Source organism: Tenrec ecaudatus, chromosome 9 (genome assembly GCF_050624435.1).
Source record: "Tenrec ecaudatus isolate mTenEca1 chromosome 9, mTenEca1.hap1, whole genome shotgun sequence".
Classification (NCBI taxonomy): domain Eukaryota; kingdom Metazoa; phylum Chordata; class Mammalia; order Afrosoricida; family Tenrecidae; genus Tenrec; species Tenrec ecaudatus.
In genome coordinates this window covers 67,358,380-67,381,640 of record NC_134538.1, presented here as the reverse complement: position 1 = coordinate 67,381,640, position 23,261 = coordinate 67,358,380, and the positions used below count along the sequence as shown (strand labels likewise).

The following is a 23,261-nucleotide window of genomic DNA, read 5'->3' as shown; positions in this document are numbered from 1 at the left end:
CAGATATGGCTTCTTCAGTCGTGTGCATCTCTCCATAGTACGATTTTTAAGGTTACAAAAAATCCTCAAGATGTTCCAACATCTTGTTTCCTGCCTTTTTACCTCCAGTAAAGAGTTACAGTCTCAGTAATTCCCAAGAACAGTTATACCTTGTCCTATAGGGTCGCTATGAGTCAGCTCGACTCAATGGTAGGAAGTTTCTATTTTGTCCCCTACACTTCTGGAGGTGCATTAGTGTCCAGATGAGTAATGTACTGTGTATACTCATGTATAAGTCGAGCTTTTCAGCACATTTTAAATGCAGGTTTTGTGGTAAAAAATGGGGCCTCGGGTGATAGTCGAGTCGGCTTAAACGCGAGTATATAAGGTAACAATTTAGTCAAATGCAAGGGTTTACCCAGCCTAGTATGGTGGGGATCATGTTATCCAACTCTCTACCTCCTTCACTTTTCAATTTTCCACATTTTACAATTTGCTATTAGAAGCACCCCACTTGTTTTAAGCTAATTCTGTGTCAGGTCAGTATTCTTTTGCTGAAAATATGAGAAAACCTAGTTCAAATTTGCATAACAACCCTCACACCCACTGCCACGGAGTCAATGCCAACTCTTCTAGGACAGGGTTGAACTAGCTGCTCCTGTGAATTCTGAGACTGTCACTCTTTATGGGACTAGAAAGGCCCCTCTTTCTTCTGAGAAGTGGCAGGAGGTTTCCACCCACTGCTCCCGGAGTCAGCAGCCTGACAGGTGCCCACTACACTACTGGGGCTCCTGCAAAGACCTAGTGTGGGGGGAGGTCAGATGTTCACAGTCATCTTCCCTGAAGGCAGTCCCTGCCAGACTGCTGTCTCCGCACACCACAGGGGTGGGGGCTGAGACCATTAGCTTGGTTCCTGTAGTGGAGTTCACACCCCACTGATAATGGTCTCTGTCAGTTGAGCCAGGGAACAGGCCAAACAGGCTCTGTGACATCCAACTTAGGCTGCCATCCTGTATCTAGGATCCGCCCATCTTTGCACATGTGTACCTCCAAACCCTCCTCTTCCTATTGCATGTATACCCCTAGGTCACCCCTCCCATTACTGTATTACCTATAGCACAACCCTTTCCTGTGATATATGTCCTCACCTGTAATTAGGGGGCTTGCATGTCCCCAGAGAATATAAAAAGCCTGGGCTAGCATTAAAATCTCTCTCTCCCTCCATGTGGACCAAGTGGGGCTAAGGTGAGCATGCTACCATGAATTGTGTCTGACTCCATTTATTTCAATACTTCTTTTCTATCTCTCATGCTCTCTGTAACTTTTCTATGATCTCTACTTATTATCGCTGTACAATTGTGCCTTCCGGACCCGTAATGATGTGTTAGGAGCTGGCTTCCGCTGGCAACCTAGGGAGACTGCAAGCTCAGACACCTACGCTGCATCCTGGATTGTGGGCTATAGTACAAATGTTTTACATTGCTAGAGGAGTGCTAAGTAGTTTTATTCTGAAAAGGGCAAATAATTTTGGTCACTTAGGAGATCGATCAAGAAGGATCACCTTTTAAAAAGCACATTTTAAGAAGTCGGAATTGAGTTGTATGTATTGCGAAGTCAATCCCAGAAGAGGAATTAACATTATTAACCAACTTAGACCATGGCTACTGGGATGTTGGTGAGGAAATTATGTAAGAAGAAAGGTGGACAAAAATCAGAACCAGAGAATTTGGATGTTAAAACAGGAATGTAAAGGGGAAAAAATGTGGTTGGCTGAAAGAATATCCCCAGATTAGGGTCTAATTAGTGTTTAATGAACCAAGATGGGATGATCCTCCCTAAAATTTAGCATGAAAGATTCAGAAAGGGAATCGTATAAAAGGAAAACTGAGACTTGGATAATAGATCCAAATACCTCACTACCCATCTGATAAGAGTTCCCAAAAGAGAAAAGAGGAAATAAAAAGTATTAAAAGAAATGTTCCCAGAGTTAAAAAAGAGAAAGTTCTCACTGAAGAAGTCTACATATGTTAAATAAGACAGATAATAAAAGATTTACACTCTGAATACATCAAGGTAACATTGTTGAATTTTTCATTTTATTGAAATTTTGTGTTGTGACATGCCATTGAATCGATTTGGATTCACAATGAGCCCTAGGTAACAGAGCAGACCTGCCTCACATGGAGCTCTGAAGGTGCAGTGATTAAAGCACTTTCTTGCCAACCAAAAGGTCAGAGTTTTGAACCCACCGACTGTGCTGTGAAGATGTAGTCTTGGGAACACTCAGGTGCAGTTCTACTGGGTCCTATGGGTTCACTATGAGTCAGAAGCCAATAAAGAGCAGTGAGTCACCTTTATTACCTGGGCAGCTGGGTGAGCTCCAACTGCTGACCTTCCAGTTAAAGGCAAAAGCTTAATCATTTGAACTACCAAGACTCCTACTCAAACTTTAGATTTATTCATATTACGGAAATAACAAAATGAGTTCTCTGTGAAAGAGAATCAAACTGGTATCAGACATGGTATCAAGAATTTCTATAAGGTTTATGGGAAAATAATTTTAAATCTTAGAATAAGGTGTTGTTTATTTGGGTGTGTTACACAGATAAATTTTCTCTAAATGTTTCCTTTACTTTCTGCAAAGAAAAAGGTTTTTGGATATTCCTTTTTAATCCATAAATAACAACATTTTAATGCTGATTTAATGATAAAAGGTAGGCCATGGTCTATGAATTATTATTACATAGTAATAACAAGTGAACAACTAAAAATCATTTTATTGCGGGCTCATACAACTCTTATCACAATCCATACATACATTCATTTTGTCAAGCACATTTGTTGCCATCATCATTCTCAAAACATTTGCTTTCTACTTGAGCCATTGATATAAGCTCCACATTTTAAATAAACAATTTTTATGCACAAATATTTAAACATTTACTTTTCCATAACCTTATGTTGACCAGGTTGCAACTGGTCAACAGACACATGAAAAGATATTCCATGTCGTGAGCCACAGTGAGAGGCCATTTCACTCCCCATAGGGATAGCTAAGATACAAACCAAACCAGTAAAAGACAGAAGTCACAAATGTTGGAGATGTGGAGAAAACGAAGCACTCATCTGTTGCTGGTGAGAATGCAAGTGATATACAGCCACGTTGTGGACAAAAATCTAGCAGTTCTTCAAAAAACTAGAGATATAGTTGCCATAAGACCCAGCAATATCAAGGATCTAATAGAAGTAAACATGTCCGAGGACAGATGCACACCTATGTTCATCACAGCAGTACCCACAATAGAACAAAGATGGAAGCAACACATGTATCTATTAACAGATGAATGGGTAAATAAATGCAGAACATACCTACATACATTTGAATATTTCTCAGTGATAAAAAACAAAAGTGAGTTCCTGAAGTATCCAACAATATGGTGGACCCAAGGGACATTATGTTGAGCAAAGTCAATCAGTATGTTCTTTTATGAAATGACATTAATAGGTGCTATATGAAAAACTAACATTCATTAGACATGTTAACTTGGGAAAAAGGAAGGATAATATACGAAAGAGAAGCAAAAAAAAAAGTGAGGGGGAGTGGGAAAGATATTAGGTTTGATAAGTTGTTTATGTAAGCAGTTGGATTCAGAAATCATGATCTGAAATGTAAACCCACTAAATTCACAATTAAAAAAAGAAAAAAGACTAAGGTTCATGAGTGGTTATACCAGAAATGAGTTAAGTGGAAGAAAAATGGAGACTCTCTAGGTCCCAAGCCCACTGCCACTGAGTCAGTGCAGACTTATTGTCACCCTCTATGTGGTTTTGGATCTGTATGAATCCGAGGCAGACTCGTATTATTTCTCCTGCCAAACAACTGGTGGGTTTGAACTACCAAAGCTTTTTTCAATTAGCAGCCTGTGTTAGTCCGGTGGACCAGAGAAACAAATCAAGGGAGACTTATGTGTGTAAGAAGAGCTTTATATGAAAGAGCATTTGTATATTCAGAAAACACTCTAGTCCTTTCTAGAGCAAGTCCGTAAGTTCAGTATTAGCCCATATGTCCAAGGATAGTCCATAAGTTCCTATTTAGAATCATGAAACCCATGCAATGCCACTGAGTGCAGAAGATCACAGACCAATGAGTGGAAAGTCTTGTGGATCCGGTGGCAGTGAAAGCACCTCAGCACTGGTGTGGGTCTCCTCCTCGATCCTCCTGTTCCAGGGCTTTGGCTTCCATCAGTGTAGCTCCATGTGGCTTGTCAGCAGGAGGACGAAGCAGAGAGTCAAAGCAGAGAGAATGTGTCTGACCTCCAATGACCTATTTGTCTCCATTGTGCTTCCAAATGAGGTCATGCAGCTGTGACCTGAGTGACAGGCTAGACTCCACCCCTTCACAAGGTGACAGGAGCTTATGTAACTGCTATGTAGTCCAATGCCTGTTCCACAGTGCCACCAGTAATCAATCCTTAACTCTTTAGGTAGTTGTCACTTTTTGTTCTTGGAAGTGGAAACGGTGGGTGACATTTGCAAAGCATAACTAATGTGACTGATAGCAATAAAAGAAGGGAACAAAAGGAAACAGAGGCAGAAAAGAGAGGAGTGGGCGAATGCTAGGTTGTATATGGTTTGGGACAATAGCAACAGAAATGCAGGAGATGGGCACCTACAAATGCTGACAATAGTTAGATATAACCAATCACCTCATGGGCTTAGTTCGGGGATTTAGGAGTATGGTATTTTGGAACAATCCCGTCAATTGGCATACTACTTATGTAATTCTTAAAGTTTATGTCTACCTCCTAGAAAAGTAAGTGGTATCTGGGGGTCTTAAAAACTTATGAACACATGGAAGAAGCACACCAGCCTGTGCAACCATGAGGTGTTGCAGGGATCAGGTATCAGGCATCAAAGAACAAAAAATCATATCAATGTAAATGAGGGTGAGTGCAGAGTGCAGACCAAAAGTCCATCTGTAGGCAACTGGACATCCCCTTACTGAAGGTTTGTGGGGAGGAAATGAGCCAGTGAGGGTGCAGGGTAGCAGCAATGAAACATACAACTTTCATCTAGTTCTTAAATACTTTCTACCTAATTAATGAAACTAGAATGAAGGCTGAACATGGTAGTGGGACAAGAGGAAAGCATAAGGAAATAGAGGAAAGGAGTAGGATGCAAAGGGCATACATAGAAGCCTAAATACAGATATGTACATGTGTAAATATATCTATGATTATGGGGGAAATAGACCTATGTACATATATTATAGGTTCAGTAGTTGGGTAGCAGGTGGACATTGGGCCTCCTTGCGTGCACTCCCTCAATACAATAGAACTTTGCTCAGCTAAACGGTGATTCCATGATACCCACATTCCCAACATGATCGCTGAAGACAGACGTGTGCATAAACAAACGTGGTGAAGAAAGCTGATGGTGCCCGGCTATAAAAAGATATAGTGTCTGGGGTCTTAAAGGCTTGAAGGTAAACAAGTGTCCATCTAGCTCGGAAGCAACAAAGCCCACAGAGAAGAAGCACACAAGCCTAAGTGAACACGAGGTGTTGAAGGGATCAGGTGGCAGACATCAAAGAACAAAAACCATCATTGTATGATCACCTTCCCCACATAAATGCTAAAGATGAATGTGTGCATAAGTAAGTGTGGTGATGAAGGCTGATGGTGCCCAACTATTGAGAGATACAGCGTCTGGGGACTTAAAGGCTTGAAAGTAAGCAAACGGCCATCTAGCCCAGATGCAACAAAGCCCACATGGAAGCAGCACACCAACATGTGTGATCATGAAAGGCCGAGGAGACCAGGTTTCAAGCAACAAAGGCAGGGGAAAAAATCATATCATCGTGAGTGAGGGGAGCGCATGATGGGGACCCAATGTCCATCTGTAGACAACTGGAAATCCCTTTCAGGGGGGTAGTGGGGAGGAGATAAGTCACTCAGGGTTCAGTGTAGCAATAATGAAACTCACAACCTTCCTCTGTTCTTAAATGCTTCCTCCCCCCAATTATCATGATCCCAATTCTACCTTGCAAACCTGGTTAGACCAGAGGATCACAGCGGTACAGTTGGGATCTGGAAACACAGGGAATCTAGGACAGATGAACCCCTCAGGACCAACAGTGAGAGTGGCAATACTGGGAGAGGAGGCAGGTAGAAAGGGAGAACCAATCTTGGGGATCTACATGTAACCTCCTTTCTAGGGAATGGGCAACAGGAAAGTGGGTGAAGGGAGACGCCAAGCAGTGTAAGATAAGATAAAAAATTATTAAGGGTTCACGAAGGAGGGGGGAGCGGGGAGAGAGGGGGAGGGGAAAAATGAAAATGAGCTGATTCCAGGAACCCAAGCAGAAGGCGAATTTTGAGAATGAAAGCAATGAATGTATAAGGGTGCTTTACTCAATTGATGTATGTATGGATTGTGATAAGAGCTGTATGAGCCCCAATAAAATGATTTAAAAAATGCTTCCTCCCCCCACTATCATGATCCTAATTCTACCTTACAAATCTGGCTAGACCAGAGGATGTACATTGGTACAGATAGGAACTGGAAACACAGGGAATCATGGACAGATGACTCCTTCAGGACCAGTGGTGAGAGTGGTGATACCTGGAGGGTGGAGGGGTTGGGTAGAAGGGGGAACCAATTACAAGTATCTACATATATCCTCCTCCCTGGGAGATGGATAACAGAAAAATGGGTGAAGGGAGATGTTGGACAGTGTAACATATGACAAAATAATAATTTATAAATTAGCAAGGGTTTGTAAGGGAGGGGGAGTGGGAGTGGGGAGGGAGGGGAAAATGAAGAGCTGATAATAAGGGCTCAAGTAGAAACAAATGTGAGAATGATGATGGCAACAAATGTGCAGATGTGCTTGACACAATGGATGGATGTATGGATTGTGATAAGCATTGTACAAGCCCCCAATAAAATGATTTAAAAAAACCCAACAAACTTATGAGCAGTCATCTCAGATACAATGATTGGTCTTTATTTTTCTGTAATAAAAAAGAAAGAAGGAGACCCGGAATCAGAGAAGGAACCAGATTCCAGGACTAATTGTCTACACCTTGAGATTAGAAGGACTAGATGATGCCTGGTTAACAAAATGGAATGTTCTGATCAGAAACGCTAATGATGAATTGTGATAAAATGGGAGAAATATGCAGAACAGACCTTCAAATTCTTAAAAAACTCATACTTACTGGACCTATTAAGAGTAGACGTGTCCTAGAGAGTATAGCATTGAATGGTTCTTCCAACATTGAATTCAAATCAATCTCTTAAGTCCCCTTTAAAGTAATCAATACTTTAGCCCAAACAGGAAAGTGTCACTCATGCATATTGTGCTTCTTAAAACGTCTGCATAAGATCAAAGAATCAACCAGCTCTTTTAAAGCACAGATGAAGTGTGTGTGGGGGTGGGTGAGGGTGGAAGAGGGGTAGGAGGAGGAATAAGTAAGTGAAATAACTAGAACAGAAAGAATGAGAATGTTGACACAATGTGAAGAATATGACATCCTTGTCACATACCATACCTACAAACAGGAATGGAAACAGATTTTTTTGGGTATATATTTTCACCAAAAATTAAATGACAAAAAAATCCACATCTGAATATTTCAAGAATAAGTGTTTTTCTGCCCTTCTCAGTAAATACTCACCCTTATTGTAACAGAATTCAGAATATTTTTAACTGAAACATTATGCCATTTGTAAATATTTCCTAACCTTCTACATCTACATATGCTCTCCACAATCTATCTTAGAAAGCCTCTCATTAAAGCCAGTCCTGTTTTGTGGCTACTGTTTTTGGCCGCAATCTTAACCATATTTGAATTGGAAAGTCAAAGCAGACCTCTTTGCTTCTATGCATACAATCAGGAAAGGGAGGTCACAAAAAGAACGGCTTCGATGGAGTGTGGATTTTGCCTTCGGCTGAACATACTCACTCCCAAGGAAACCCAGGGTGGTGACCTGAGGCATTTCCTATAGAACAGGGGTTCTCAACCTGTGGGTTGCAACCCCTTTGAGGGTCAAATGACCCTTTCACAGAGGTTGTCCGATTCATAATAGTAGCAAAATGACAGTTATGAAGTAGCAACAAAAATAATTTTATGGTTGTGGGGTCACCACAACATTAGGAACAGTATTAAAGGGTCACGGCATTAGGAAGGTTAAGAGCTCACAACACACGAAATCCAGGTCAGATAAATGCTTCAGGACCAGAAATAGGAGTAGTGATGCTAGGAGGGAAGGGGAGGAAGGGGGAACCCATCGCAATGATAAGACACATACCCCCCCCCCACTCCACTGAGGGAGACAACAGAAACCATGGGGTAGACAGCAGTCAATGTAATATATGAAAATAATAATTTATAATTTATCAGGGGGCATGAGGGTGGGAGGGAGGGAAAAAAGAGGAGCGGATACCAAGGGCTCAAATAGAAACTGTTTAGAAAATAATGATGGTAACTTATGTACAAATAAGTTGGATACAATTGACATATGGATTTTTATAAGAGGTGTAAGAGCCCCCCAATAAAATGATCTTAACCCCCCCAGAAATCAGATATATATACTTATAAAGTATAGTGAAATAAAATGCAAACTAACCATTAGAGGATCAAATTGGAATTTGCTTTCCAAATATGAGCATACTGGCATAAAATACTTCTTGCTTTTTAATTTTTACTAGTATCCCAAATATCTCTAATATTTCTAAGAGTCATTTCCCAAAGATAGTATTCACCTATGAAGTTCAATAAAAGGTTATTTACAAATATATTCTACTAGCTCTAATTTTTATCATACATAAATCATAACCTCTATACATCCCCAAAGGCTAGATGTTCAAGGATAGATTTACTTTAAAATATCAGGAAAAATTCACTAATTTTCTTTTTGTATACAGGAAAGTAAGCAGATATATGTATATTTATAATCAGAATTTGTGTATTCATTAAAAAAATTTTAAATGCCTCTATTTCCCCAGGAATTGTTTTTTTTTATTTAAATAATTTTATTGGGGGTTGGTCCAACTCTTATCACAATCCATACATACATCCATTGTGTCCAGCACATTTGGTGCCCTCATCATTCTCAAAACATTTGTTTTCCACTTGAGCCCTTGGTGTCAGCACATTTTTTCCCTCGCTCCCATTTCCAACCTTCATGAACCCTTGATAATTTGGAATTTATTATTTTCTTATCTTACACTGCCCAACATCTCCCTTCATCCACTTTTTTGTTGTCCATCCCCCAGAGGTTATATATAAATCCTTGTAATCGGTTCCCTCTTTCTACCCCACCCTCCTGGTATCACCACTCTCACCACTGGTCCTGAGGGGATCATCTGTCCTGGATTCCCTGTGTTTTCATCTGCAACAGTGTACATCCTCTGGTCTAGCCAGGTTTGTAAGACAGAATTGGGATGATAGTGGAGGGAAGGAAGCATTTAAGAACTAGAGGAAAGTTGCATGTTTCATCGATGCTACACTGCACCCTGACTCGTCTCCTCTCTGCGACCCCTCTGCAAAGGGATGTCCACAGTTGGTTACAGATGGGCCTTGGGTCCCCACCCTGCACTCCCCCTCATTCATGATATGATTTTTTATTCTTTGGTGCTTGATGCCAGGCACTGTTCTAAGAACTGAGACAACAGGAATGGGGCTAGAAATAAATTTGATGCTAACTGCAAGGTCAGCAGTTCAAAACCACCAGTCTTAGGTACTCATAGGGTCAGTCCTACCCTGTCCTATACAGTGGCTTCAACTCGATAGCAGTTGAGTGTGGTTTTGGGTTTATTTAGAGTTTATTGCATGTCAAACCCTGGCCCTAGTTTCACACATATCAAACTATTTAATCTTCAAAACACAAGTTTTATAACATTGATATTACTTTTCTCATTTTACAAGTGAAAAAATTGAGGCACAGTTACCATTATGTAACTGAGATAGAAATCATTTCCAAACTCCCATCTCTTAAGGATCTTTTATTCACTTGAAACCCTTCTCATTTCTTCTTGTCTTTGCAAAAGACCAAATGAACAGAGCGAAGCATAGTTCTAAAAGGTAGTATGACTCATATATGTAGTTATATATAGTTTTTTTCCCTGGAGATGTTTAAAATTTTACCAGCTCAATTTTTACTATAATGTGACCTCATTAAAAATAAAAATACCTGCACAAAAATTGATTTTGGTTTAAATTTCTTTTGGGAAAAAACTCAGTGGTTTTCCTCTCCATTAACCAAACCAAAACTTGTCAGTCAGTTTCAACTAATGGTGAGTCCATAGGACCGAGCAGAACTGCTTGTTGGTTTCTGAGACGACAAATTTTTACAGGAGCAAAACCCTTCATCTTTCTGTCTCCATTACTATTGTTGTTGGTTAGGGGCAGGTTCCGGTGCACAGCAACCTTATGCATAGCAGAATGAAACACTGCTGGGTCCAGGAACATCCTCACAATTGTTCCTATGCCTGAGTCCATTGTAAACACTGAGTCAATCCATCTCACTGATTCCTTCTTTTTCACGCCGCTCTACTTTGCCAGCATGGTGTCTTTTTCCAGGGCTGTGTCACTGCTGAAAAAGTTTCCCAAGTATGTAAGATGAAATCTTGCAATCCTTGGCTCTAAGGAGCACTCTGGCCATACTTCTTCCAAGACAAATCAGACTCCTTTTATTGGTCTGGAGTACTTTCAATATTGTTTTCCAGCACCACAATTCAAAAGCATTGAATCTTACTTGGTCTTCCTTATTTAATGTCCAACTTTCACATGCATATGAGGCAATGGAAAATACCCTGGCTTGGATCAGGTGAACCTTAGTCCTCAAAGTACCACCTTTGCTTTGCAATATTCTAAATTATTCAATTGACCGAATGCAATAGGTCTTTTGATCTCTTGCCTGCTACTTCCACTGATTATGGATCCAAGCAAGACAAAACCCTTGACAATTTTGACCTTTCTTCATTAGCATGTTAGGTAACATGTTGGTCCACTTGTGAGAATTTTGGTCTTTTTGAGAACTTTGGTTCATTACTAGAGGTATATAAATATACATCACATCTTCCTTTGGAAAACCACTTCTCTACTCCTAGTAAACCTAGTGGAGAGTGGGGGCTTTCATAACAGGAAGGGTTCATGAGTTAAGTTGTGTAAGCAACACTTTCTTGGTCAGTTATTGGCTCAGGAATATAGAAACATGATACCAGCTTGGCTTATTGGTCTTCCCTGGGGTTGATAGAACTGGGATCTGTTCTCTTTGCAATGGATGTGAATTTGAGACTAATGACAGTAAATTTTCTTAACATCTGGAAAAAGCGACAATACATTCCTGAGACATACAGAGAAGAGAAATGCAGACACAGAACACCCTGATCCATCTATGCTTATATTTTAAATGAGTGCATAAATACTCTTTTTTACTTAAGCTAATGGGAAGTTGTCACTTCCAATCAAGTTTTAATCCAATTTTACAAAAGCATTAGACAAAATATTCAAGCTGAACAATGGTTATAATAAATATGAATGAATTTACTGGTATAAAATTCATCTCTTCCTTTATTCTTCTCTCCCTATAAACAAGTATAGAATTATCTATAGCTAAAAAGATGATTTATCACTTTCATTTTAAAAAGTACTTTCCAAAAGATAAGCTTCGGGTGAGCGTCATGGTGGGGAAGAAGGAAGGTAAAATGAAACAGAGGAATGATCTAGGAAGCAAAGCTATGGATAGAGGTATAAGCATTAATACATTAATACAAATAGAGGTACTGGCCAATATACATATATTTACATGGCAATACACTGAGATAGTGGACGCACTTCGGGCCTTTGCTCATCCCTTCCCTCAATACAAAAACACTTTAACAAATGGGCAATCTGAGATGTTCACCCTCCCAGTACAATCAATTGCTGAAGACAAAATGGGTGCATAAGCAAATGTGGTGAAGGCGGATGGTGCCTGGCTATTAAAAGATATATATATATATATATATATATCGCATCTGGGGTCTTAGAGGCTTGATGTGAGACAAGTGCCATCTAGCAGAGAAACAAGTCCACATGGAAGAAGCACACATGCGATCATGAGGTGTCATCAAACCCAGGTAACCGGCATTATAAGACTTAACAAACAAAACCATATGGTTGGGAACAAGGGGATTCAGAGCAGAGACCCAAGGCCCATGTGTAGACAATGGAAAATCCCCCATAGAGTGGTCACAGGGAAGGAATAAGTCAACCAGGGCACAGTAAAGCACCAATGAAACATCATTCCTCTGGTTCCCTGAGGCTTTCTCACCCCTCACTATCATGATCCCAGTGAAATCTCACTTTGGACTAGACCAGAGCTTGTACACATATATAGACAGGAGGTAAGAACTCACGACACATGCAACCCAGGAGTAGGAATGGGGAGGAATGGATCATGATTGACATACAACCCCCCTTCCCCAGGGGAAAGAACAATGGGAACCATGGGGAAAGGGAGACAGTGGTCGGTGTGAGATATGAAAACAATAACAATTTATAATCTATCAAGGAGTCACCAAGGTGGGGGGGGGGAAGGAAGGGGGTAAAAAGAGGAGCTGATAACAAAGGCTCAATAGAAAGTAATTGTCTAGGAAAGAATGATGGCAACATATGGACAAATATGCCTGATACAATTGATATATGGATTAGAATATGAATTAAGAGCCCTCAATAAAATAATTCCCCCAAAAAAGATAAGCTACCTGTTTATGAAGCATTATTGTAATTCTACTTTTTCAGCATACAGCAAAACCACAATATGGAAAGAAAACATGTTTATTTCAAAATGCTCAGGAAACATTAAAAGATACATGCCCATTATATAATCAAAGTTTAAATATATGGAAACTACAAATATTCCAAAATGTGGCACCAACACCAAAAAGGCAAATATTACAAACTACCTTACCATATTTTTTCTCTAATAACAAAAATGCTTTATATCATGAGGATATCAAGTCATCATCTTAGGATTCCCACCTGAAATATTCTTGTCCCACTAGGCCAAGTGGATCTGAAAGGCATGGGGCTGACTAGTCACAGAGAGGGCTCATGATTCAAGTTAAGTAGCAACACTTTCTTGTCCAAGATGTTCTGGATATAGGCATCTTCTAGGCGAATTTCAAAAATGTCAACAAAAGTACCTTCCTGTTTTGCCCGTGAATGTTTCAGTATTGGCGTACTGTTGACTTATATCTGCAACAGATACTGGTTCTAGGTCAGCCCAAGGGTCTTCAAGCATTGAAGGCTTAAAATAGCTTTCTACCTCATTAGATTTTCTTTTTTCTCTACCACGCCCAGATCCAAATGGTGTAGATGTCCTTGGAGAGCCCTTTAGGGAACAAAAATAACATTAGTTAAAAAAAACATTTGGTAGTGACACTTGGCACTTTTGAAACAGCTAAACATCTCCAATGTCCACATTTCCTTTAGTCCAGTGCTCCTTGTTTATTAATTCTCTTCCCACTAGCTTATATACTTTTGAGTTTCTAATGTATACAAGGCAGGTAGCGGGACAGGAGGCTTCTGAAATTTTGTGGAAAAATGGATTTAAAAGAGAATGGAATTTTTTTTAACATGGAAGTTTTGCAGCCCTCTTATAACTTTGCAGACCTATAAAACGATACAATGAAAAACTGCTCCAAATTTTAACTCCTCTTTCAAAATTGTCAATCTTTTCTTTTTTGGAGGAAAATTCAAACCAAAACAACCAACTTTTATTTTTAACCCTCTAAAACCAAACTCACTTTCATGGAGTTGATTCCAACTTAGTGACCCTACAGTTTCAACATTTCCAGAACTTATCAAACCTGGAAACGTTTTCCTATTACCAGCCTTAGCTGGGTGGGCCTGGTTTAACATACACAAAATTTAGAATATCATCAAACCAAAAACCAAACACACTGCCATCAAGATTCAGACTCTACAGGGTATCTAATCTATAGGGTGAAGTAGAACCGACTCAGGGTTTCTGAAACGGAATCTTTATAGAGGAGCAGAGAGTCTTATCATTCTGCCTTCATAGCAGCGGGTGGGTTAGAACCTTGGAGCCTGCGATTAGCAGCCAAATTCCTAACCCAATATGCCATTAAGGATCCTTGGAAAGCCACCAGTAGATAAGCACTGTGTAAGCCACCCAAAACAAGAAACCAAACTCACTGCCATGAGGCGATGCCGACTCAGAGCAACCCCACAAGGCAGGGCAGAACCCCTCCGTTGACTTTCTGTTAAGTCTACATCTTTCACCCATGGAGAGGCCGGTGGCTTTAGTGCTGACCTTGCAGATCATAGCCCAACATGTCACCGCTACACCAGCAGGCTGCTCCTGTAAAGCACAGAGCCACCTAACGCACCGACAACAATGGGTTCAAGCACACTGTGAGGATGGCATTAGACTGCAATGCTTCACCTTCTTGTGCATCAGGTTGCAGTGAGACGCCACTGATTTGATGGCACCTAACGTCAAGCTAAATATACCCCACATACTCCCCCTATCTCTGTACTTATTTTCACTTGAGAATAAAACACTTCTACCACCTATTTATCTTATGTTGAGGAAGGGAAAGCAAAAGTTGGTGGTTAGAAAAAAGACAGAAGCTGACTGCAGATGGAAGATGGCAGCAGTCTACAGCGCAGATGAGCGCTAGTTCAGGGCTTCATCGGTTTCCTCTCCTACACCTCAGAACAGGTCAACGACAAGGCTACTCTTCTAAAGAATTAGGAAATCTGCGCAGAATGGCAGAAGCCTAGCTAAAACCAATGTAGTGTTTGCAATCAGAATGCAAAGGTTTAAAAGCCTATCACTCTACCACTGTAGTAGGGTCATCTTAGGGGCATTACTTAACTTTTCTAAGCGTCCGTTCACTCGTCTGCAAAACAGGACCAACAACAGCAAGCCGCATAAAACAAGTCTCATAAAAGATGAAAATACTCGTGGAAGGCATGACGACTACTGTGCTTGCCACACAGAACTCAGCCAACACTGGCGACTATTCCTACCTGGTGGGTATGGTGTTGTCCAGGCGAGTAGCCGAATTGCTGCTGGGACCCCGCGGGGGACTTGGAGTAAGTGCCGGGGTAGCCGCCAGGGGACGGCGATCCGAACCGGCCTCCTGAGAAGCTGCCGCCTTGTCGTGGTGAGTGGTTGCTCCCGAAGGGCCTCGACCGGGGCCCGTACGGCGGCGTGTGGTGCGGACTCCCGTAGCCGTCTCGCGGGGAGGGCGGCCTCGGTCCTCCACTGCCGGGAGTACCTCGGAAGCTGCCCCCGTTCCCCCAACCGCCTACGCCGGAGCCGGGGTAAGGCGGCGTCGGCGGTCTAAAATTCGGCCGGTGCATATCGGGAGCCGAGAACGAAGGGCTCGCGGCCGCGCTCTCCCGCCGGAACTGTCCAGAGGAGACAGATCTTCCACGGAGCCTTCGTAGCCCCGAACCAAAACAGTCCCCTCGCTGCTACGGCCGCCTCGCACATTAGTTCCGGGAGCTCTTAGGTTCCGGCAGGGCCGGCCGGTTAAATAGGTTACGGAACTGGGCGGAGCCTGAACTCATTGGTCGAGACAAATGAACTCACGCCCTCCCAATGGGTGAGGCGGCCCAGAGACAGCTAGTTCCGCCTCGGCCTCGCCTTGGCCCCGCCTTCGTCCCGCCCCAGTCCTGGGAGCCCGAGGTCTGGAAGTGGCTGGCTCTCTGGGCTGCGGACAGCGCACGTTCTTCCTCCGGCAGCGACTGAGGAGCCGAGAGGCGCGTTATGTTGGCGGCGCTGTCGAGGGTCGCGGCTCTGTGGAGAAGCGGTCCGCTTTCCGTCCGGGGCGGCGGGAGGGGGCTGAGGACCGGCCGCCCGCAGTCAGGTACCCTCTGAGACCCGGAGTGGGCGGCGAAGGGCGCGGGCCGCAGTTCTCTCCCTCCAGGGGTGTGCTGCGGAGACCTCCCGTGCTTTCGGGAAGCCTATGCTGCCCCGGGACCCGCCTTTTGCCCTTCTCGCCTCCGTGCACCCTCCACCCGTGGCACCGCGGCGGTCCTCTTCCCGCCCTCTCGGCTGCCCCGCCTCGGGCCAAGCAGAGTCTACTGCCGGCCGCTAAGGATACACATCTTGCCTATCGCCTACCCTTTCTCACCCCAAGTTAACTCTCATCCTGTACTTCTAGCTGTATTCCTGAGATGATTTCAGGATGCTTCTTTAAATAACTTTATAAGGAAGCTGTTCTAGCAAATGTTGGACTTCACCCTCCTTTCAGTTCTCGTTAACTGGAAAGTAGGATGGAAGGGGGCTGGGTTAGGAAGATTCTCCTCCCTTGGGACAATGTCCAATCACGTGTTCGAGGGTAGGGCAGCGTATTGCTACTAAGGTTTATTCCAAGCAAAAGGTATTTAAACATGCCTATTTCGATCAGTGGATGCCTGCAGAAAAGTTCTCTCCCAATGCATTTATCTTCATTGTCTTAATTGTTTTTAGGTGCTACGGAGTCGGTTTCCACCCATAGCGACCCTATGTTGAACAGAAGGAAAGCCACTGTCAGGTCCTGCCCCCATACAGTTGTTGCCTTGATCTTTAGGACACCTTCATTAAAAAAAGCATAAACACAACAGTGGCTTCTGGGGGATCTGCTGAACCAGTTCATTTCAAGGCAGAGTGGGGAGCTCAGAAGGGTATGATGATTTTTTTTTGAATTCTAGAGGGTTAATCTTAATGGGTTTCTCAAAGGACTCAGGGCAACCATGGGACCTTATTAGGAAGAAGTTTTAAGAAGGTAGAAAACTGCTGAGGAAAAGGCCAGGAAAGTTGTGCTAAGGAAATTGTTTCTATCATGCCATTGCTAGAGGGGTTAAGCATCAAAAAGCTCTCATCCTTTTGGAGCAGTGGAGCCAAAAGATACCTGCTTGGCCTACACTCAGTTTTCATAAAAAGTCATTCTAAGAAAGCATTGAGGCTTTCAGCGGCTATATTTGTTAAACAGGCTTAAGCAATGGAAGGCAAATGGACAAAGCAAGTCTGTCCCCAGGACCAATCCACAAACCTATAGCAGGATCCTGATAAACATTCACTCAATGCTTAGTCCTTAATCTTTTCCTCAGAGGCCAGCTGCCGGTACTTGTCCTTGTTAGGTGCCCTCGAGTCTGTTCCAACTCACAGTGACACCATGTACAACAAAATGAAACACTGCCCAATCCTGTGCCATCCTCACAATTGTTTAAGCCCCTTACTACAGCCACTGTGACAATCCATCTTGTCAAGCGTCTTCCCTTTTTGCTTCCCCTCTATGTTACCGTTTTCGAAGACTGGTCTTTCCTGATAACATGTCCAATATACGTGAGACAAAGTCTCCCCATCCTCTTTTTTTGTTGAACAGTTTGGCTATATTTCTTCCAAGACAGACTGTTTCGTTCTTTTGGCAGTCCATGGTATATTATTATTCATCGTCATCACTATCATCAATCTGCATCAGTTCTTCTTTGGTCTCTCTTATTCATCATCCAACTTTCACTTGCTGATTGAAAATACAATGGCTTGAATCAGGGGCACCTTAGTCGAATGTAGTGTCCTTGCTCTGTAATACCCCAAAGAGGCCTTGTGCAGTAGATTTACCCACTGCAACACATCCTGTGATTTCTTGACTGCTACTTCTGGGAGCAGTGATTGTGAATCCAAGTAAAGTGAAAGCTTTGACAACTCAATCTTTTTTGTTTATCAACTCTTAATATAGTTGTGAGGATTTTAGTTATTAACAATGAGTTGCAACCTGTACTGAAGGCTGAAGGCTTTGATTTTCATCAGCACGTGTTTCAAGGCCTGGATTTCAACAAGCAAGGTTGTGTCATCTGCAAAGCGCAGGTTGTTACAACGTCTTCTTCCTATCTTGCTGCTGCGTTCCTCGTCATATTGTCCAGCTTCTCTGGTGATTTGCTCAGCATACAGTTTGAATAAATATGGTGAAAGCATACACACATCTTGCTTGATTCCAAATCACTCATATTCTTTTGTTACGGTTGCATAATTGCCTCTTGGTCTGTTGTAGGACCGTGCCCACAAGGAGGGGTCTGGATTCCCAGTTTCCTCAGTGTGATCCATCGTTTCTTAGTCATCCAGGCAAATGCCTGTACATAGTCAATAAAGTACATCCTATAAGAATAGTTTTATTAGCATGTAGCTCACATATAATTCAGTAGTTCAATCACATCAAGAAGAGTTGTACACTCATCACCACCATCAGTTTGGAACCTTTCCTTTGTTCTTGTACTCCTCATTATTGCCTCCCCAGTTCCCCTCTCACCTACCTCCACTGCAGTAACCTCAAGGAACTATTACTCCTGTTACTGTCTTTATAGACTTACATGTAAAAAAAAAAAGACTTACATGTCCTAGATTCCATATATAGAAAAACATTAAAACCCCAAACAACAACAACAAACCAACAATAACAGAGCCAAACTGAGAAAAACCTAAATAGAAAAAAAAGCAGAAAATATTTTTAGAAGCATAGAACAAATTTAAAATGAATCAAAAAGGAGATCAAATGATAGGCTATTACATTTTGACCTAGCTCCATCAGCAGTAATTCATTTTCCTAAGCATTCTGCATGATAGTAAATTTATTTTCACCCCTGGTCTATGATCAGAGGAGATTCACCAGAGGCTTAATTCATGTGCATTTCCTCTTCAGTTTTTAAAAAACCTGCAACAACTTTTAAATGGGTCAAAAGGGAGAGCAACTGTTAATACATTTTAACGCCTGCCATGATGAACTTTACAGTGCTCTCTGATAACATGGCTATTCACATCCCTCAATGGTGCTCAGAGGGGAGTCACCAGGGGCTAAATCTGTGTGTGGACGCTGAAAATGGATTTTGGGCTTCCACTGTCATCCATCCATCTTTCTGTTATTTCTTTCAGCCCAGATTCATCTGATATCAGCCAAGGATATTTCTTTCCTTGTTTAAAAAAATATTTTAAAGCATTTTCAAAGCATTTGCTCTCCACTTAAGCCCTTTGCATCAGGTCCTCTTTTTTCCCCTCCCTCCCCGCTCCCCCTTCCCTCATGAGCCCTTGATAATCCACATATTGTTATTTTGTCATATCTTCCCCTATCCAGAGTCTCCCTTCCCCCCCTTCTCTGCTGTCCACCTCCCAGGGAGGAGGTCACATGTGGATCCTTGTACTCAGTTCCCCCTTTCCAACCCACTCACCCTCTACTCTCCCAGTATTGCCCCTCACACCCCTGGTCCTGAAGGTATCATCCACCCTGGATTCCCTGTGCCTCCAGCTCCTATATGCTCCAGTGTACAACCTCTGCTCTATCCAGACTTGCAAGGTAGATTTTGGATCATGGTAGTGGGGGTGGGGGTGGGGGAGGAAGCATTTAGGAACTGGAGGAAAGCTGTATTCTTCATCGGTGCTACATCGCACCCTGACTGACTCATCTCCTACCCTAGACCCCTCTGTGAGGGGATCTCCAGTGGCCGACAAATGGTTCTTGGGTCTCCACTCTGCATTTTCCGCGTCATTCACTATGGTAAGATTTTATTTTTTTGATGATGCCTTATACCTGATCCCTTTGACACCTCGTGATCGCACAGACTGGTGTGCTTCTTCCATGCGGGCTTTGTTGCTTCTGAGCTAGATGGCCACTTTTTCACCTTTAAGCCTTTAAAACCTCAGACACTATCTCTTTTGATAGCCGGGCACCATCAGCTTTCTTCGCCACATTTGCTTATGTATGATGATTGCTTGTTTTAAGGCAAACCTTTAAGACTCCAGGCCCAATTTTTCCTGATAGCCAGGCACCATCTATTTTCTTCCCTACCTCTTGTCTTAGTACTGTATCAATGTTCTCTCCAGGAGGGCAGGTATGGAGGAGGGCCACATCAGAATGAATTTCTCTTAGATTAGGGTTACAATTAAATGCAAACTCAAAATCTTTAACATATGTATGGTTTATGTATGTCCCTGGTCCACTTTAGAGACATCATGATCCTTTTATTGGGGTGCCTTACAAATCATCTCCTGGGGGCAGATGATAGTTATATCAAGTCAGTTCCTATCCATTGATGACTGTATGCACAACAGAAGGAAACACTGCCCAGTCCTGCGCCACACTCTCAATTGTCCTATGCCAGAGCTGACTGTTATAGCCATTGTGCCAATCCATCTTGTTGAGGATTTTCTGCTGTCCTGCTTTACTAAGCATGATGCCCTTCCTTCTCTAGACACTGGTCTCTCTTCTTTCTTTAATTAATTTATTTAAAAAAATCATTTTATTGGGGCTCATACAATTCTTATCACAATCCATACATCCATCCATTGTGTCAAGAACATATGTACATTTGTTCCATCACCATCCTCAAAACATTTGCCTTCTACTTGAGTCCTTAATATCTGCAACACTAGTCTCAATTGACAACATAGCAAAAGTATGTAAGATGAAGTCTCATCATTCTTGCCTCTAAGGAGCACTCTGGCCATACTTCTTCCAAGACAGACTTGTTTGTTCTTTGGCAGTCCATAGTACTTACAATATTCTCTAGCAACAGAATGCAAACACATGGGTTCTTCAATGTCCAATTTTCACATACATATGTTGCTATTGAAAGTAACATGGCTTGGGTCATGTGAATCTTAGTCTTCAAAGTAACATCTTTGTTTTTCAATACTCTAAAGAGGTCTTGATTTACCCAATTTAATTTGTCATTTGTTGTCCGACTGATGCTTGCGTATCATTAATTTAACCAGTATTAGAGAATTTCAAATACTGTTTACACAAGGAAAACACACATGTGTAGGACAACATTTTATACCAAAATTCATGGTTTGTTGACCTGTACAGATAAAAAACTCAAGTGTCTGGACACTGTTTACTCCTAAGCAATGATGGTGGGAGATAGGGAAAAACCTTTCAATGCACTCATTCACAAATGCAGAAACTATGTCTGCTAGACTGACATCTCAACAAAGCAAAGAGAGGATGAAAATAGAAAATGTATGGTAGTCCCAAGCCATCATTCATTGGGCACTCTGAAAGCAAGAGGTCCAAAGCAAAGTCCAACAGCCTCCAAATCCATAACATTAGGATGGCAGCCATATGCTTTACACACCAGAATGTTTCAGCCTTTAATCCAAGGGAGTATTTCAGTTCCTTAAATCTGCTACAGGTGAGTTTCAGGTAAAGTCCTGTTTGTTTACTGGAGTTTTCAAATCTGAGCCTCTGTTATGGCCTATGGAGGATGTTGTGCACCTCATGAAAACAGAGTCTAAAGCAGTGGTTCTCAACCTTCCTAATGCTGCGACCCTTTAGTACAGTTCCCCATGTTGGGGTGACACCCCCCACCCCCAACCATAAAATTATTTTCATTGCTACTTCATAACTGTAATTTTGCTTGTTATGAATCGGGCAACCCCTGTGAAAGAGTCATTTGACCCCCAAAGGGTTAAAACTAGGATCAAAAGTGCTCAATTAGGAACATGTATGATGTTGATGTCATCCTGTGATTCATCAGGTTTCATTTATTAGTATTCATTGTGTCAAATCTGTACTTGAGATGGTCTCTAAATTCGATTGGGATCTATTACAGGTCATATTCTGGTGGACTTGTTTTAGTCTTCTTCTGCTTCCACCTGAACTTGTATGTGATCAGTCAGCCCCTGATCTTGTTTTGACTGATGAGATCACGCTTCTCCATTGTCTTTTCCCGTAGCTATCATGGGAATTTCCACAGCTATGCACAGGAATTTTACTCCTATGTATTCTAACTGGTGAAGCTTGTGTATAATGGCCATTTATGTGGTTGAAAAGCTATTTTCAGCGAAGCCATTGTTCCTGCAAAATTTGTATCCCCAAGGCCATATTTTCCTACCGCTATTCCCTTCTCTGTTTCCAACTTTCATGTCCCAATCACCAGTAATAATAGTTGCATCTTGATTGCATGTTTGATCAATTTCAGGCTGAAGAAGCTGTTAGAATGATTAAATTTCTACATCATTGTGGTTGGTACATGAATTTACATAATAGTTATGTAAGCTGGACTTCCCTGTAAATCTATTGTAACAGTGCAATTCAAGATAGATCTTGAAATGTTCTTTCTGAAGATCAATGTACACCATTCCTCTTGGATTTCTTGTTTCTAGCATAGCAAAACAGATGATTATCTGTTAAAAAAAAAAGACCAATACCAGCCCATATCAGCTCATTAATGCCTAGAATATCCATCTTTAAGTGTTCCATTTCATTTTTGAGAATTTCCCATTTTCCTAGATGTTTACTTCCTATATTTCACAGTCCATTCATTTGGATATTTGAGTTGTGAATGTCCCCAAAGCTAATCTCCATCCACATTATTTTTTTTTCCATCCACATTATTATGGTTCACTTTATAATGAGGCAGCTTCCAACCTGAGACAGGTATCTTCTGGCACATATTAGACAGTGTTCTCCTGCTATTATTCATAAGGCTTTCAGGGGCCAATTCCTCAGATGTGGACAGCCTATTACTCCATTGTTTTCTGTTCCCAGTCTGAAAGCTCCACTGGACTGGGGGACTACTGGTGTTTGGAATACTAGTGGTGTATCTCCCAGAATCACAGCAACTTGCAAGCTACCGATGTTTGACAAACTGACAGAGAAGTGGTGGTGCTGACATTTCCTGACGATAATCAAGCAACCAGGAAAACAGGAGCAATCTGGGAAAACCCAAAGCACTTAGTATGGATTACAACTTAATGTATAGAATGCAGCAATCTTCACAGCTGGCCCACTTAACATGATAAATTGAGAGCAGATTGAAGTTGTCAAGGGTTTAATTTTACCCAAATCTACAGTCAATGCTCATGGACTCAGCAGTCAAGAAAGCAAACGATGCATTGCATTGGGTTACTCTGCTGCACAGCCCACATTACAGTGTAGAAGAACTAGAATGCCATTTGGACAACTAAGGTGTGTGAGTTGTAGTCAATTAATATGGCCCTTCTAGCCATACTTCCTTATATAATGTATTATAATTCTGGACTCACTGGTTGTAGCTAAAATCCATTTTTGATGGTGTTCTCTACTAATGGACAGGTGGGTTTGAGACCTGTCTCTAATAAAATGTGTGAACTAAGGCCTATCCGTTTCCTTAGGGGCATTTTTAGACTCTTAGTAAAGGGTATGAACCAAGCCATACTCTTTGTTTCCTTGGGGGCATCTTTAAGACTCTAGTAAAGGGTGTGACTTACGACACTATCTTTTCTTTTTCTTGGATGGG

General features: G+C 41.8%; 2 protein-coding genes across 4 annotated transcripts in view; one reads left to right on the top strand and one right to left on the bottom strand.

The window, feature by feature from the left end:
• Nucleotides 1–6,707: 6,707 nt before the first annotated feature.
• On the bottom strand, nucleotides 6,708–15,527 carry MPLKIP (M-phase specific PLK1 interacting protein). Its single transcript, XM_075558178.1, has 2 exons — nucleotides 15,033–15,527; nucleotides 6,708–13,365 (listed from the first exon to the last, which is right to left on the bottom strand). The coding sequence occupies exons 1-2, from the start codon at nucleotides 15,366–15,368 to the stop codon at nucleotides 13,165–13,167; spliced, it is 537 nt and encodes a 178-aa protein (XP_075414293.1). The 5' UTR covers nucleotides 15,369–15,527; the 3' UTR covers nucleotides 6,708–13,164.
• Nucleotides 15,528–15,683: 156 nt separating this feature from the next.
• SUGCT (succinyl-CoA:glutarate-CoA transferase) overlaps nucleotides 15,684–23,261 on the top strand; it is an 880,365-nt gene continuing 872,787 nt past the window's right edge. For all 3 annotated transcript variants that reach the window (XM_075558176.1, XM_075558175.1, XM_075558177.1), the window contains exon 1: nucleotides 15,684–15,877. In XM_075558176.1, the coding sequence (XP_075414291.1) occupies nucleotides 15,778–15,877 (100 nt within the window). In that variant the 5' untranslated portion in view covers nucleotides 15,684–15,777. The remainder of the gene's footprint in view (nucleotides 15,878–23,261) is intronic.

Bases quoted from the DNA above. Each gene is read 5' to 3' on its own strand.
- MPLKIP (XM_075558178.1), bottom strand. From the start codon at position 15,368: ATGCACCGGCCGAATTTTAGACCGCCGACGCCGCCTTACCCCGGCTCC. The intron at 13,366-15,032 runs GTAGGAATAGTC...TGTTCCCTAAAG, and splicing joins GACAACACCATACCCACCAG to GGCTCTCCAAGGACATCTAC.